The sequence below is a fragment of the Lutra lutra genome, chromosome 14, assembly GCF_902655055.1.
Source record: "Lutra lutra chromosome 14, mLutLut1.2, whole genome shotgun sequence".
Lineage (NCBI taxonomy): Eukaryota > Metazoa > Chordata > Mammalia > Carnivora > Mustelidae > Lutra > Lutra lutra.
The window spans coordinates 35,823,437-35,838,116 of record NC_062291.1 but is presented as its reverse complement, the minus strand read 5'-3'; the positions used below and the strand labels follow the sequence as shown (position 1 = coordinate 35,838,116).

Genomic DNA, 14,680 nt, shown 5'->3' with positions numbered 1-14,680 from the left:
CTGCTAGGGACCCTGTCACGGCAGGTCCTGCAGGGACACCGAGGAGCCCACGTTCCTCATCTCCTCCCTCCTCGCCTACCCCTCCCTTCATGGACAGGGAAGAAGGTTCGGAGGTGCCACTTCCCTAGTACAGACACACGTTTGTTGGCGGTTGGTTTCTCTTTTTTTTTAAAAAAACTACGTAGTTGACAAGTTGAAGGAAACTCTGAGACAAGTTGTATTAAATGGTAGCTATTGTGGTTCCTTGAAATGTGAACCCACTGAAAATGACAGGGACACTTACTGTACCCACAAACACCGCCTCCAGCCTCTGAAACCAAACTCTGGTTCAGACTGAGCAAAGGCACTATTCAAAGGGAAGACAGGAGCTGTAACAATGAGCATCGCACAGGGAGGGCAGAATTAAAAGAAAAGAGACTCAAAGAGCCTCTCTTCAAACAAAGTTGCAAGGCCTGAATGAGAAGCCGCAGCCTTAATCAGGGCCAAGTACACCGTCGGGCACATGACCGTCCCTTCGTCCAATTACAGCTGAGTAACATAACCCATCCTGCTCGAGCTTCTCAGAACTCATTCCTCAAGGACTAGACAGTAAGAGCTTCGCACACAACTCTACCTGTCATTTTCTCGACATTATCGATCCACTGGTTCTTCATGGTCTCAAAATGTTCATAAGCAGCTTGATTTCCAGGATTCCTAAGTAAGATGCGAGCAGCTGAGATGACCTGTCAATGACAAAACAACCTTTAAACCCCAGGGCGTCCTCCCACTGGAATCTAAACGTTCAGCGAAGCTTTCCCCTCTCCACCTCCAGATGGCACTAGAAAGCCAAAAATGCGCACAAGTCTTTGCAGGCTGAACACAGGAGACTTGGGTCTCCTAAGGACCTCACCCACGCGGCCAGCGCAGAAAGCTGTATAGTAACAGCCTGGTTTTTGAGCAGGTAACAGAATGACAAAGGAAATGGCATTCACTTGATACCTCAGAGCACACACAGAACTGACATATGTTTCCACCCTCGATGCGGACTCTTCCATCTTACAAAGCACCACCAAGAAAGATACTAAAAAATTACTTTAAAGTGATATGTATGAATATTCATAAAAAAGTAACTGTCTACGGTTAATGAAGTACTTTCACATCCATTATCTTACTTAATCCTCACAACAACCCTATGAAACAGGACAGGTAACTTCTCCAACTTTACAGACTCAAAAACCAAGACTCAGGAAATGTAAGTGACTTGCTCAAGAGCTCCCAGCGAACCAGTTACAGAAGTTAGGGAAGGAACTAACATTTACTAAGTATTTGGTAAGTTACAGGCTATATGTATATCCTCTCAGTCCTCCAAATTACCCCTTAGGAAGGAATTCTCTCCATCTCTCCATTTTACAGATGAGGAAATTCAAGGTCACAGAGGATTCAGGTCCAGATCTGTCTCCAAAATCCTTACTCTTGCTGAAGCTGGTATCTGTAGTTTTCTGTTTCTCTTTTTTAGGAATCTCAGTTCTGTACAGAAATACTTATGTTCTATGTTCCACATTTTATGGAAATTTTTAAAGAAAGTTATACATGTTCAAATTTTGTGGAAGTATTTTTAAAAAGTTGGACACATATGATTTTTCAAGAGAACCTAACTTGTTAACATGCCACATGGGCAAAAGATAAATAATAAAGAGGTGTATTTTTTTTTTCCCATCCTTTCCTGCAAGTTCCCATCAAAGGGATACATTAGCCAGTATCACAGATGTGTAAAGCCTAGCATGGGTCCTGAGGTACTACAGGTACATAATACACATCTGCTGAATAAATCTGTTTTTTAAAAATGTATTTTCTATAATTTGCTTAGGGAAAATGTGCAAACATCACACTAAATGATGCTGAACTGGTATTCTTAAGAATACCTCTCACATATTAGAACTTAAATTCCTGTCCAATGTGTTTTCTTTTGTTCCCACTCTTCCAGTATACTGTTCACAGCATACTGGCTATAACTTGATTATTTAATGAACTAGAAAGAAAACAAGCCATGAACACAACCTCAAAGAGACACGGGGAAAGGCATAAGCTGTACAATGAAAACAGACTAACGTCTCAAGATTATCTAAATATTGCCCTAATTATGGGTGCGTGTGAGCAGAGGTTGCTTTACCAGTTTTTTCTATCCTCAAAAGTTATCTATGATCGTTGTAGAAAACTAAAACATAAAAATGATTTTGACACTGTGTTTCTTTTGTGACAATATTTAGTAAGTGTTCAAAAATGTACAGAAACTGTTCTGTAATTGACCTTTACTGAACATTACATGGTGAGCACTGAAACAATGAAGAGTGAACAAAATTCAACCTGGGGTGTAAGTTCTCGGGCCGTCTTTACTGATGCCTGAATGCCTTCCACTGTGGCTTTATTAGCAGTTCCAACAGCAGCCGCCTTCTCCGCAGTGGCACCAAGCCTTCCTGAATGGTGCTCGAAGTTAGCCGCCCTCTCATCAAATACCTTGAGGAAAAACAAAGACATTAGGAAAACTTATTTCAATAAAATGAGTCAGGGAGCCTATGAAAAACTCTTTCTTAGCCTAAGAAAAACTCTCTCTCTTGAGCAGCAACTGCTCAAGCAAAGACTTCCAGATGACATCAAACCCTAGTGACTATGACCACAATCTGGCGATTGCCAGGCCCTGGCCTTGCTCTATCTCCTCAGAGGCTTGGCCATAAGCATCACGCACACACTTGACTTTCCTTTCAACCAATGCTTACCAAGTGCAGAGAGGACACACAGCACTGTGTCATCTGCAACAAGGAGTTCACAGAGTGTGAAGACTTCAAAAATCCCTGTTTCCAAAAGTCTTATCTTGTGAAGAGGACAGGCAAGCCCACTCCAGGCTCCAGGGTGTGTGGAAAACTCAAGAATATACACAGTCCTAAACTGAACTCCAGCTTCCTCAAGGCAGCATCCCTCACATATCCATTACCATTAATGTTGTAAAAACTCTGCCCCTGACCTCCAGGGGAAAAATGATACCTGGTGCTCACACTCAGGCCCGACACTAGGGCAAGGAAGGCTGCTTTTTATTCCCCAGCATACAAAACTGTCAACTGAATTGTTCATTCACCTCTCAAATTAAAAAAAAAAAAAGAAGAAGAAGAGGAAGAATTTAGTTTTTCCTTTGACACGGTTATTATGTGAGGTTACATACAATGAAGGAGACTATTTAACTCCAATAAAATGACAAAAGCGCATCTGTCACTTGTTTGGATAACAAGGCTTGAAAACACAAGGCATCCCAAACAGTGCTGGGCCAGGTTTACACTCTACACAGAGCATGTCAGGAACGGCCATGGCAGGACCCATCCTCTTCCTTGCCTCCTCCTGAGGGTCTGCCTGCCCTACTCGGAGACAGCTGTCTAGCTCCTGGCAGACCACGTTGAAAGCCCTAACAGGCTCCTGGTTCGAGAGCAGGTTCCAATCGCATTGCCAGGGCACTGTGTTGACCCACTCAAGTCTCTTCCCCACACTGGCCCCTTGTTTCAGTTCAGTCACCTGGGTTCTTGCCATTTAATGCTCAGAATCTCTGTCTAAATCTCTGATCTCCTAGTCCCCTTCACCTGGCCTGTCCTTGTTCCTTATCTTGGCTGGTTCCTGCACTCTGGATCCACAGGGCTTTTGCTTATCCTAGTTAATCCACCCAGTTCCAGCCCTGTCTGCTGCTCCCTCTGATTTAACTGGCTGCTCAGCCCACTTTTCTTATCACTAAGTCAACATTACTGAGCACCTACTATGTGCCGGACCCTGGAGTCAGCGCTGAAGATATAAAAATGAGTAAGGCACAATTTCTGCACCTTAGAAGCTTACATCCTTATGAGCCAAAAGACCCATAAGCACTTATGATATTTACGATAGAGTGTACTGTGTACAATTGTAAAGCTAACACTGGGGGCGCCTGGGTGGCTCAGTGGGTTAAGCCTCTGCCTTCGGCTCAGGTCGTGATCTCAGGGTCCTGGGATTGAGCCCCGCATCGGGCTCTCTGCTCAGCAGTGAGCCTGCTTCCTCCTCTCTCTGCCTGCCTCTCTGCCTACTTGTGATCTCTCTCTCTCTCTATCAAATAAATAAATAAAATCTTAAAAAAAAAAAAAAAAAAAGCTAACACTGCTACCATGGGAGCAAAGGGAAAGGCGCTTAAACCTATCCAGGACGTAAAGGATAAAAGGATAAAGGATAAATAGGAACTAGCCAAAAAAGAAGAAGGGAAAGATAACAGAGACAGAAAGAACAAGACACGGAAGGGAGAAAGGACAGAGTCTGCACTAAACTATAAGCAATTAAATACTGCTGGGGCACGAACGGAAGGGCAGGGGTTTGCAGGAAACAAGTACAGAGAGAGTATCAGGAACAGATCCTAGCACTCTGGCTTTATCCTATGAGAAAGGGAAGACCCACTGAAGGGCTTAGCAGTAAAACAGGGTCAAATCTTTTTTTTATTGGTGGCCAAGTGACAGATTCAAAGACTAGTCAGTCACAGCTGTGCAGTCAATTAGGCAGCAGGGGACAGGGATCAGAACTAGAGCTAGAGCAACATGAATGGAAAATGTGAAGGATTCAAGAAATGTCTGTGAGATCAAATTAGCTTGCCTTAGTTATTTACTGGCATGGGAAGAGTCAATGGCAACTCACAAATTTCTAAGAGGGAGAGAGAGAATAGCAGGACAACACAGCCTGACATATCAATGAACCAGCAGAGACCTTGATCTACTGATCTAAAACTCAGAGAAGTCTGGAATGAAAAGAATAGCACATCATCCTAGTCTAAGGGGACCATGAGCTGAACCACGCCATGACGTAGACTAGAGAAAGAAATGGGAGTCATCAGCAAATAAGAATTACACAAACCTCTACCCACCAATTCTACTGGTCTTAGGTGTCTGACCCAACAACCCCTTCTTTTCTGGGCCAATACTCGCTTTCCTAGATTTCTCTACAGCTGGAGCAGCTTATGACACATAAGCAAAGTCTCCTGGAGGATTTCTGGGAAAGCCTTTCCATTCAGCACCAATAATGTGCCAGATAATAATGTGCCAATAATTGTTTTAAGAACTGGGAATATTCTTTCCTGCTTTGTCGAAGATTAGTTGACCGCAGAGTTGAGGGTCCATTACTAGGTTCTCTATTCTGTTCCATTAATCTGTCTGTTTCTGAGACGAGATGTCCGACAGGTAAATGAATAAAGAAGATGTGGTGTATACATACAATGGAATATGACTCAGCCACCAAAAAGAGTGAAATCTTACCATTTACATCAATGTGGTTAAGAGCTGGAGGGTGTTATGCTGAGTGAAATGAGTCAATCAGAGAAAGACAATTATCTGATTTCGCTCATATGAGTAATAAAAGAAAGAGCGCAGAGGATCATAGGGAAAAGCGGAATGGAAAGAAATCAGAGAGGGAGACAAACCATGAGAGAGACTCTTAACTATGGGAAAGAAACAGGGCTGCTGCAGGGGAGATGGGAGGGGGATGGAGTAGCTGAGTGACAGGCATTAAGGAGGGCACATGATGTGAAGGACACTGGGTCTTAGATGTAACTAATTAATTACTGAACTCTACCTCTGAAACTAATGATATTCTATATGTTGGCTAACTGAATTTAAATTAAAAAATAATTTTTTTAAAAAAAGAACTGGGAATAAAGGGGTGCCTGAGTGATTAAGCATCTTCCTTCAACTTAGGTCATGATTCCAGGTTCCTGGGATCGAGCCCTGAGTGGAACTCCCTGCTTGGCGAGGAATCTGCTTCTCCCCCTCTGTACACCCCCACCATGTTCTTGCTTGCTCTCACTCTCTCTCACTCACTCTCTAATAAATAAATAAAATCTTAAAAGAATTGGGAATAAAGTACAACAAAGTCCTTGCCTGCAGGGCCTTTCATGCTAATGTGAAGGAGAGAGACAAATAAGAAGTGAGGTAAACACATCAAATGTTGAAAAATGCTGAGGCGAAAATTAGGATATGGAGATTAGGAAATCCCCGGGGCAGGGGGAGGGGTTGTATCTTCAGCAGTGACCCAAAAGTGACATTTCAGTAGGCTTTGATGAAAGGGAATGAATAACACAAGTAATTCTCTATGGGAGGAATGGAGAGAACAAGCACAACGTTCGCAAGGTTAGAAATGCAGTAAACATAACCGAGGCACACTGGGAATACAACACGAAGTGGTCAGTGTAGACCGAGGCGCATAAGGGATGAGGGTGCTAGGACCTGGGGTCGGAAAAGGCAGAGGGAACCAGATGCAGTGGTGTGCTGAAGCCACAGTCACAACTCCACCAGCCCCCTGGAGCCAAATGTGCCGTCTCTTCCCAAGTCTGTGTTCAGGGACCCCGCACAGAGACACCCACCATGGGAATATTTACATCATGGAAACAAACTTGATAAACCAGGGCTTTCTGGGTTTTAGACTTTTTTCCTGGCGTGCTGCCCCAAGCACAGCACTGGCCTCACTGTCATTGTAAGGACTCTGGCTTCTCTCTGGGACAGGAAGGAGTCATCAGAAGGGGTTGAACAGGAGAATGACATCAAATCATTTACAAGGGGGCGCCTGAGTGGCTCAGTGGGTTAAAGCCTCTGCCTTCAACTCAGGTCATGATCTCGGGGTTCTGGGATCGAGCCCCACATCCGGCTCTCTGCTTGGCGGGGAGCCTGCTTCCCCCTCTCTCTCTCTGCCTGCCTCTCTGCCTACTTGTGATCTCTGTCAAATAAATAAATAAATAAATATTAAAAAAAAAAAAAAAATCATTTACAAGGACTGCCCTGACTTCTGTGTTGAGAATAAACTGTCCTGATAAAAGGGACAGTTGGGACTGGAGTGCCCTATCCCTTGTTTCTTATAGTCCTGAACATGGTGCGTGGGTTTTTTTTTTTTTTTTTAAAGATTTTATTTATTTATTCGACAGAAAGAGAGATCACAAGTAGGCAGAGAGGCAGGCAGAGAGAGAGAGGGGAGGAAGCAGGCTCCCTGCTGAGCAGAGAGCCCGATGTGGGGCTCGATCCCAGGACTCTGAGATCATGACCTGAGCCGAAGGCAGCGGCTTAATCCACTGAGCCACCCAGGTGCCCCGGTGCGTGGGGTTTTAACAGCTGTCTCACACCAGCGCAGAAAGACCAAGAAAATCCCAGGCATGCCAGCTCTCGTGGTGTCAAGGGTTGCCTATCTCCATGTTTCTTCTTACACAATAAAAAGAAAACCCATTTGTTTTGGTCTCTGAGAGGCAGGTCTTCAACAGTTTACAACTAAAGACATGTCCTACGGACTTTCCTGACTGATGCACCTGGTGACTAAGGAAGGGGGGCAAGGCCTTCCCTCCTCTGCCCTTGCACCCTTCGTCCACAATTTCCTAACCATCCCCGGAAGCACATGGGTATCACATTTTACCTTTACAGATATACAAATAGATATAAAGTGCGTGTGCATGTGTGCGTGTGTGCGTGTACACGTCTGGCCAACAGAAGAAATGAAAGACCTCAGATACCCACTTCCTCCCTACTGGGAGCATCAGGAGGCGCAGTGGCTGCCACCGCCAACAGCTTGATGGGAGTTGTGGTATCGCTGAAAACATCGGACACCTCCTGAGTCATCGCCTCTTGCATCCGGGTTTTCAGATCCTTAAAAACATTGTTTAAGAACAAAAATTACCAAAAATGTCCAAAAAGCACATCTGTCAATGTCCTCACTTCAGTGACACATTCATCCTTTCATTCAGTCTTTCGTTCAGTTTAAGTATTTACGATCAACTATGTACAAAGTACTGAGCCAGCACGGACCAGTGTAAGCTATGACTCCTGCCCTCACAGAGATCAGCCTCTAGCAGGAAGGGTAAGACAGGACCCACATGTCCCTGGAGCCCGCTCCACCCAGACAAGAAATCTTACTTCCTTTCCTGGTGGCTTCTAAGAAATAATCCTGAGATTCAGGGGGTGGAACCCAAAGACAACTCTGAAATGAAAGATTTCCTCCTCACTCCCAAAGCTGGAGGAGCCTGATAATGACCACAGAAACTAAGGATCGTTTGGGGGATGTAGTGCCAAATTCTAAGCATTTTCTCACATTAAGAGTAAAGAAATTAAGAATAGCAATTTTTTTGATACATTTTTTTTTAGTTAAGTTTCTAGAAAAACTTTGATAACCAGTATATGTATCCATTTCTTAACATGGGTCTAAAGAGGGTTCTGAGAAGTCATGAAGAGGCTCCTTTTCATAGTTGTCATACTTAGTCCAATCTAAGTTTCCTGGATTTATAAAAAGAAGCCTCAGTCACTCCCATTGTGTCTCAAGGTGGGGGGTTCATGATACCAGAGATGATTTTAGGTGTTAGGCCAATGTTCTTATTTTAATAATTACATGTTTTCTTTTAAAGAATATTAGGAAAGATATAACTAGGTCATCCAGCTCATGATTTCAGCATTATTATGAAGTTACCTTTTAAATAGATTCACTCAAGTTTACAAAGGGACGCCTGGTAGATACCACGAAAGAGTTCCCAGTGGACTGAAACTTGGAAAACTTCAGCTGTTGTCAAACACAGGTGAGCTTTTTCCTAATCAGCTCTGGACTTCTTTATACCCTCCTTGATCCACCCTTCACTTTCCCTAGACTCAAGAAATTATGTATTTTTAAAATCTCTCTCCGTCTCTAGTCTGTCCATAACAGGAAGCAGAAAATGAAATACGATGGGACTGGGGAGGAAGATAAACCACAAGAGACTCGTAATCTCAGGAAACAAACTGAGGGTTGCTGGGGGGTGGTGGGTAGAAGGGATGGTGTGGCTGGGTTATGGACACTGGGGAGGGTATGTGCTATGGTGAGTGCTGTGAATTGTGTAAGACTGATGAATCACAGACCTGTACCCCTGAAGCAAAGAATACATTATATGTTAATTTAAAAAACACACACACAAAGAAAAAAAGGAAGCAGAGAAATGTCATATGTGCTCCGAAGTTGTACCTTTAAGGAGTCTTGGAGCTGAGAGGCAAGGGCTCTCGCCTGAGGACTCTCTCCTTCCCCTCTGGCAGCCAGGTCAGCCAACTGGGCCGTCAGCTGGTCCACGCGGTCACACTTTGCAAGAAGATCTTGGCGATATGGCCCCATCATGACATTAGCCAGACGATGCCCTTCGGCTACAAGGCCCCGGATGGCAGCCTGACCTGGATCCAGAGGAAAATGCTGTAACTAACATAGACTCAGAGAAGGCAACTGAGGTGCCTTTGTGCTAAACTACTCTGTTGTTGGTTGTTTGTTTGTTTTTTAATAATAATATTTAGTGGAGTTTTTGTCCCTAACAATAGAAAAATTTAGGAAATTCAGAAAAGTATAAATAAGAATAGATAATCCACCTATAATCCTCAGAGGCTGACACAGCTAAACATTTCCTTCCTGTCTTCTGAAAAAGTATCTTATTCATATTTATTTACTTAATTTTAATTCCAATATAGTTCCCATACAGTGTTATGTCGGTGTCAGGTATACAAAATAGTGACTCCAATTCTACATATTACTCAGTGCTCATCACTTAAGCAAACCCTTAATCCCCTTCACCTGTTTCACCCATCTCCCCACACCAACCTCCCCTCTGATAACCATCAATTTGTTCTCTACAGTTAAGTCTGGTTTTTCTGTTTTGTCTCAATTTTTGTTCATTTGTTTTGTTTCTTAAATTCTATATGAGTGAAATCATATGGTATTTGTCCTTCTCTGACTGACATATTTCACTTAGCATTATACCCTCTAGATCTATCCATGTCATTACAAATCTTTCAGTCTTTTTTAATGCATTGCACATTCCTATACAAATATACATTTCTCTTTTACAAAAATGAGATTATACATTACATTTACATATTCCTCGCTTTTTTTATTTAATGGGAACATTTTTGCACATCATTGAACATTTTTTAAAAATCATGATCTCAGAATCTATATAATATCATATTAACTATAATTATTGATCACTTATTATTAACATTTATGCTGCTTATATACATTCTTGTATGTAACTCATTAGAAAATGTCTGATTATTTCTTATAATAAATTCCTCAAATTGCTAAGTCAATGAGTATGAACTTTTTTAAAGCTCTTAACACGTAATACTAAATTGCTGTTCAGAATGTTTATACCAATTTATTCCTCCCCCAGTAAATTATACATCTGTCTGATTCTTCAACACTGGGAATCACCAATTTAATAATTTATCTTTTTATCCAACAAACACAGTAAATGAAGTAAATAGATCTCTCAGCTTCAGCTGGCTTGCTATCATAAAATGACCTAAATTCTTATAGATTCATCCCTAAAATCTCCCCAAAATCAAAACTCTAGGTTATCAATTCTACCGGTGACTGTGTGGTGCAGGAGCCCTTACAAATGAAAATAACCTCGGTAGCTAAATGTCTCTTACTTATTTTCAAAAATTACATTTAACTGGGTATTTTCCAAGGACTGCAATTGAAATACAACAGAATGGAAGTAGACAGAGGCTGGAAATAATTAGTTCAAAGTTTTAATTCCAACCTGAGGACCTTTCTATTTGCCCAAGGCAAAATCGTTTATTTGCTAATTCTTTTTTATTAAATCACAGGAATCATATTGGCTACATTTGGAAATGGAGTCCCACTGTAGAATGACTTACTCACCAGTCGCTGAAGAACCCATTCTGCACCCAACTGCAGATGAACAAGATCTCTATCAACAACTTCTTCCTTTTCCCTGAGACCAGTTTAATGAGGATTAAGTGCACTTATGGCCTTACCAACGCCCCGGTCATCCACTGTGGGATTATCAATCCACCGCTGTGCCTGCTCAATCTTGCCCTCCAGGTGGACAGCTGCCTTCGCGGGCCTGCTGTTGGCCACAGCTCTATTGGTTTTGGTCTGCAAGTTCTGCAGGGCTGTGGCCACCTGTTTGGCCAATGCTCGGGCCTCTGGGGAATCTCCTTTGCCCCTTTAAGAAAAAAAAAAAGCCATCCTGTCACAGACACTATTTACATTGAGATGATTTGAATTGCTCTACAAATGCTAATGAGATGACAAATTGCTAATGATTATTATTAGCTTAGTTTGGAAGGAGAGTGTTTTATTTGGCACTAAAGTAAGAAATTAATTATTTAAATTCAGATTGCATTATCCCAGTTAAAACATTAAATATGAGTTTGAGTCAGTCTACCTCAGTCAAGCTCAACCATTTGGTCAGCTGAGCTGAATCAAATATCACTCAGTCAGCCATCATGGGAAATACTAGTTCCGTCAGAAACTAGGTGGGCCCAAGTAGCCATGTAGGTTGTATAACAGTAACTGAAGTAGTTATAGAACTAGTTATAATAGAACCAGTAATAGTACAATCTTTTTTCTTTTCTTTTTTGAGAGAGAGAGCATGAGCAGGGGTAGGAAGGTGGGTGGGTAGGGAGATGGAGATGCAGACACCCTGCTAAGCAGGGAAACTGGCACAGGGCTTGATTCCAGGATCCTGAGATCATGACCTGAGCCGAAGGCAGACACTTAATCCACTGAACCACCCAGTCGCCTAGAAGTACAGTCTCTGGAGTCCCAACTCTGAAAGGTACTATTGCAAAGACTCTTATATTATTTAATCTTCACAATGACCCTTTGAGGTAGATACCAGTATTATCCCATTATTCAAAAAGCAAAACTGAGGTGCTAAAAGGTTGGACAACTTACCCAAGTTCCTATCACTTCCTTCGGTGAACTCAGGATTCAAACCCAGGCACTCCGTCTGACCTCCCAAGTCCTCCCTCTTAGATACTTACATTGCTATCAAGCAATTCTCTCGTCTTCACCATAACTGATGGAACTGGTTATCTAACTCAAAGACAACACGGCCACAGTCAAGCAAGTCACCTACTTCCGGTGTGCATAAGAGTTACCTGGAATCTTAGTTTTAAAGGCAGATTGTTAAACCCACCATCAAGAAATTCTGATCAAGTATGTTGGTATAGAGCCCGGGGTATACATTTTTTATAACCTTTTCAGGTTGACTCTAGGGTAGGCTGTCCGTGGACAGTCAATACTTCAGAAACACTGCATAGTCAACTAGTGGTAGATCTGGAAATAGAAAGTCATACTAAGCCTGGGACATGGTAGGTCAAAGCTAGATGAAGAACCCAAACAAAGTCAGCACACAGAGTGAAGCAGACAGCATACCATACAGCTACTAGGAGATGGAGGAAGGAACTTAGGGCTGCCCCCAGACCTGGCCATACTTCAAACGATTAAGTTCCATTAGATGCCTCTACATATTTCTAAAAAACTTCCACTTTTTACTTGAGTTAGTTCCTTGCAAGCAAAGAACTTCAACAATAGCATCAACACAGAAATAAAAAGAAAAACCACAATATATATCACGAAGAGAGATTACTGCCCCCAAAATCCCACTGCAAAGACTTCAGATTCTAGCCATTATGAACATACAGAGAGTCTGATGCATTCTGTATCTCAAGTCCACTTCGAGAGAACTTCAGGCTAATCTTATCTGTCTTACCAATAAACATAAACATATTAGTCTACCTGCCAAAATAACTAATTTAGAGACTCTCTTAAGAACTCCTTTGTGAGGGGCACCTGGGTGGCTCAGTGGGTTAAAGCCTCTGCCTTCGGCTCAGGTCATGATCTCAGGGTCCTGGGATCGAGCCCCGCATCAGGCTCTCTGTTCAGCGGGGAGCCTGCTTCCTCCTCTCTCTCTGCCTACTTGTGACCTCTGTCTGTAAAATAAATAAATAAAAATCTTTTTAAAAAAATCTTTAAAAAAAGAAAAGAACTCCTTTGTGACTTTAAATTTCTACATCTTCTCCATTATAAAGCTGGACAAAGAAGGTGTTTACCATGGCTCTGATCATGGCTGCTCCTGCTACCAGGAAGCTATGTACATGCATACGTTCTAGTAATAAGTAATGATGGCGTGCGCCTGGATGGCTCAGTGATTAAGCATCTGCCTTCAGCTCGGATCATGATCTCAGGGTCCTGGGAACAAGCCCCGCATGGGGCACCCTACTCAGCGGGGAGCCTGCTTCTCCCTCTCCCACTCTCCCTGCCTCTGTTCCCTCTCTTGCTGTGTCTCTCTCTGTCAAATAAATAAAATCTTAAAAAAAAAAAGTAATGATGGCATATGACCACATAGGGAGGTTTGCCCTTAACACTCTTACCATTAATTCTTTCTTCATCATTAAGAAATATGAATGAGTACCTGGTATGTATATGAAATTGTGGAGGGTCTTTAAAACGAATTTTCTCCTCCGAGTATTTTTATAAGATTTTATTTATTTATTTATTTGACAGACAGAGATCACAAGTAGGCAGAGAGGCAGGCAGAGGGGTGGGTGGGGGTGTGGGGGGAAGCAGGCTCCCTGCTGAGCAGAGAGCCTGATGCGGGGCTCAATCCCAGGACCCTGGGATCATGACCTGAGCTGAAGACAGAGACTCTAACCCACTGAGCCACACAGGCACCCCTCCTTTGAGTATTTTTAAATAAGAATGCAAACAGATTATATAAATGGACTAATAGTAAGAAATAGAAATAAATCTAACTCTATAGATATTATATTTTACAATTGTCAAATTATTTACTTTCTCCACCTAAACAATTCAAGATTTGAGGTATAAAACAGTGATCCTCAAATGATCGAGCTCGGTATGCAATCAAACTTGAGCTGTTATTTAAGTTGGTCTCCATCATAACCTCCTGCCTAAAGTGTATCTACTCTGCTCCCACCCATCTCCTATTTCACAGTTCTAGCTATGCAGGAATGTGCCTTCTTAACCAACATTGTCCCCTTGGTCAGTATAAGACTTGAAAGAACTTCAAGGTACCAGTCACTGAAGAAAGACGAGGTACTCTCCCATGGAAGAAAAGGGAACGAAATACGCAAGTTACATGAAAGGCCAAATCTCACAAAATACTTGACTACGGTTACCCCTGGAGAAGGGCTGAGGCTGGAGGACCGAGGTGGGGAAGAAGCAACTTTTACTTCTGACGTTGTACTCTTTTTTAATGTTCTTTTAGCACGTGCTGCAGTTTGTTCAAGAGAGAAAAATATCGATGAAAAGAACAAAAGCAACACTTCTTTTCTATATAATCAAAGTAGATGCCATGAACGTCTTTAAAAAGCAGCAGCTGTGGGGAGGACATTGTATTTAAGAATCTTTTATAATGTTTGCATAAGAAATAACATTGCTGGGGAAAGAAGAAAGCGTCTTCCTGGGCCCCACCCTCCTCCACAGAATCTTTTCTTCGATAGCCACAGAAATTATTTCCCTCATATGCCTGGGAAACGGTTATGCCACAAACATGATGTAGCAGGGAAAGGCCTAGCTTAGAAATTAAAAAGTAAGGGTGCCTAGGTGGCTCAGTTGGTTAAGCAACTGCCTGCGGCTCAGGTCATGATCTTGGAGTCCCTCCATGGAGTCACACATCGGGCTCCCTGCTCAGCAGGGAGTCTGCTTCTCCCTTTGACCCTCTCCCTCCCAAGCTCTCTCTCTCTCATTCTCTCTCTCTCAAATAAATAAAGTCTTTAAAAAAAAAAATTAAAAAGTAGATCTCAAAAAAGGAGTTCTTCTGAAATTTATTCGTTTAAAACCGTGCAACCAGCAAGAAATCATTAAACCTCAGTTATGTCAATAATAAAATAGA

At 42.4% G+C, this 14,680-nt stretch overlaps 1 protein-coding gene across 4 annotated transcripts in view; it reads right to left on the bottom strand.

The window, feature by feature from the left end:
• The window catches only part of VCL (vinculin), a 118,575-nt gene that overhangs the window by 17,008 nt on the left and 86,887 nt on the right, over nucleotides 1-14,680 (bottom strand). For all 4 annotated transcript variants that reach the window (XM_047703482.1, XM_047703484.1, XM_047703483.1 and 1 more), the window contains exons 11-15: nucleotides 10,791-10,981; nucleotides 8,989-9,188; nucleotides 7,521-7,649; nucleotides 2,344-2,493; nucleotides 614-722 (exon numbers count right to left, since the gene is read on the bottom strand). In XM_047703482.1, coding sequence (XP_047559438.1) covers nucleotides 614-722; nucleotides 2,344-2,493; nucleotides 7,521-7,649; nucleotides 8,989-9,188; nucleotides 10,791-10,981 — 779 coding nt within the window. The remainder of the gene's footprint in view (nucleotides 1-613; nucleotides 723-2,343; nucleotides 2,494-7,520; nucleotides 7,650-8,988; nucleotides 9,189-10,790; nucleotides 10,982-14,680) is intronic.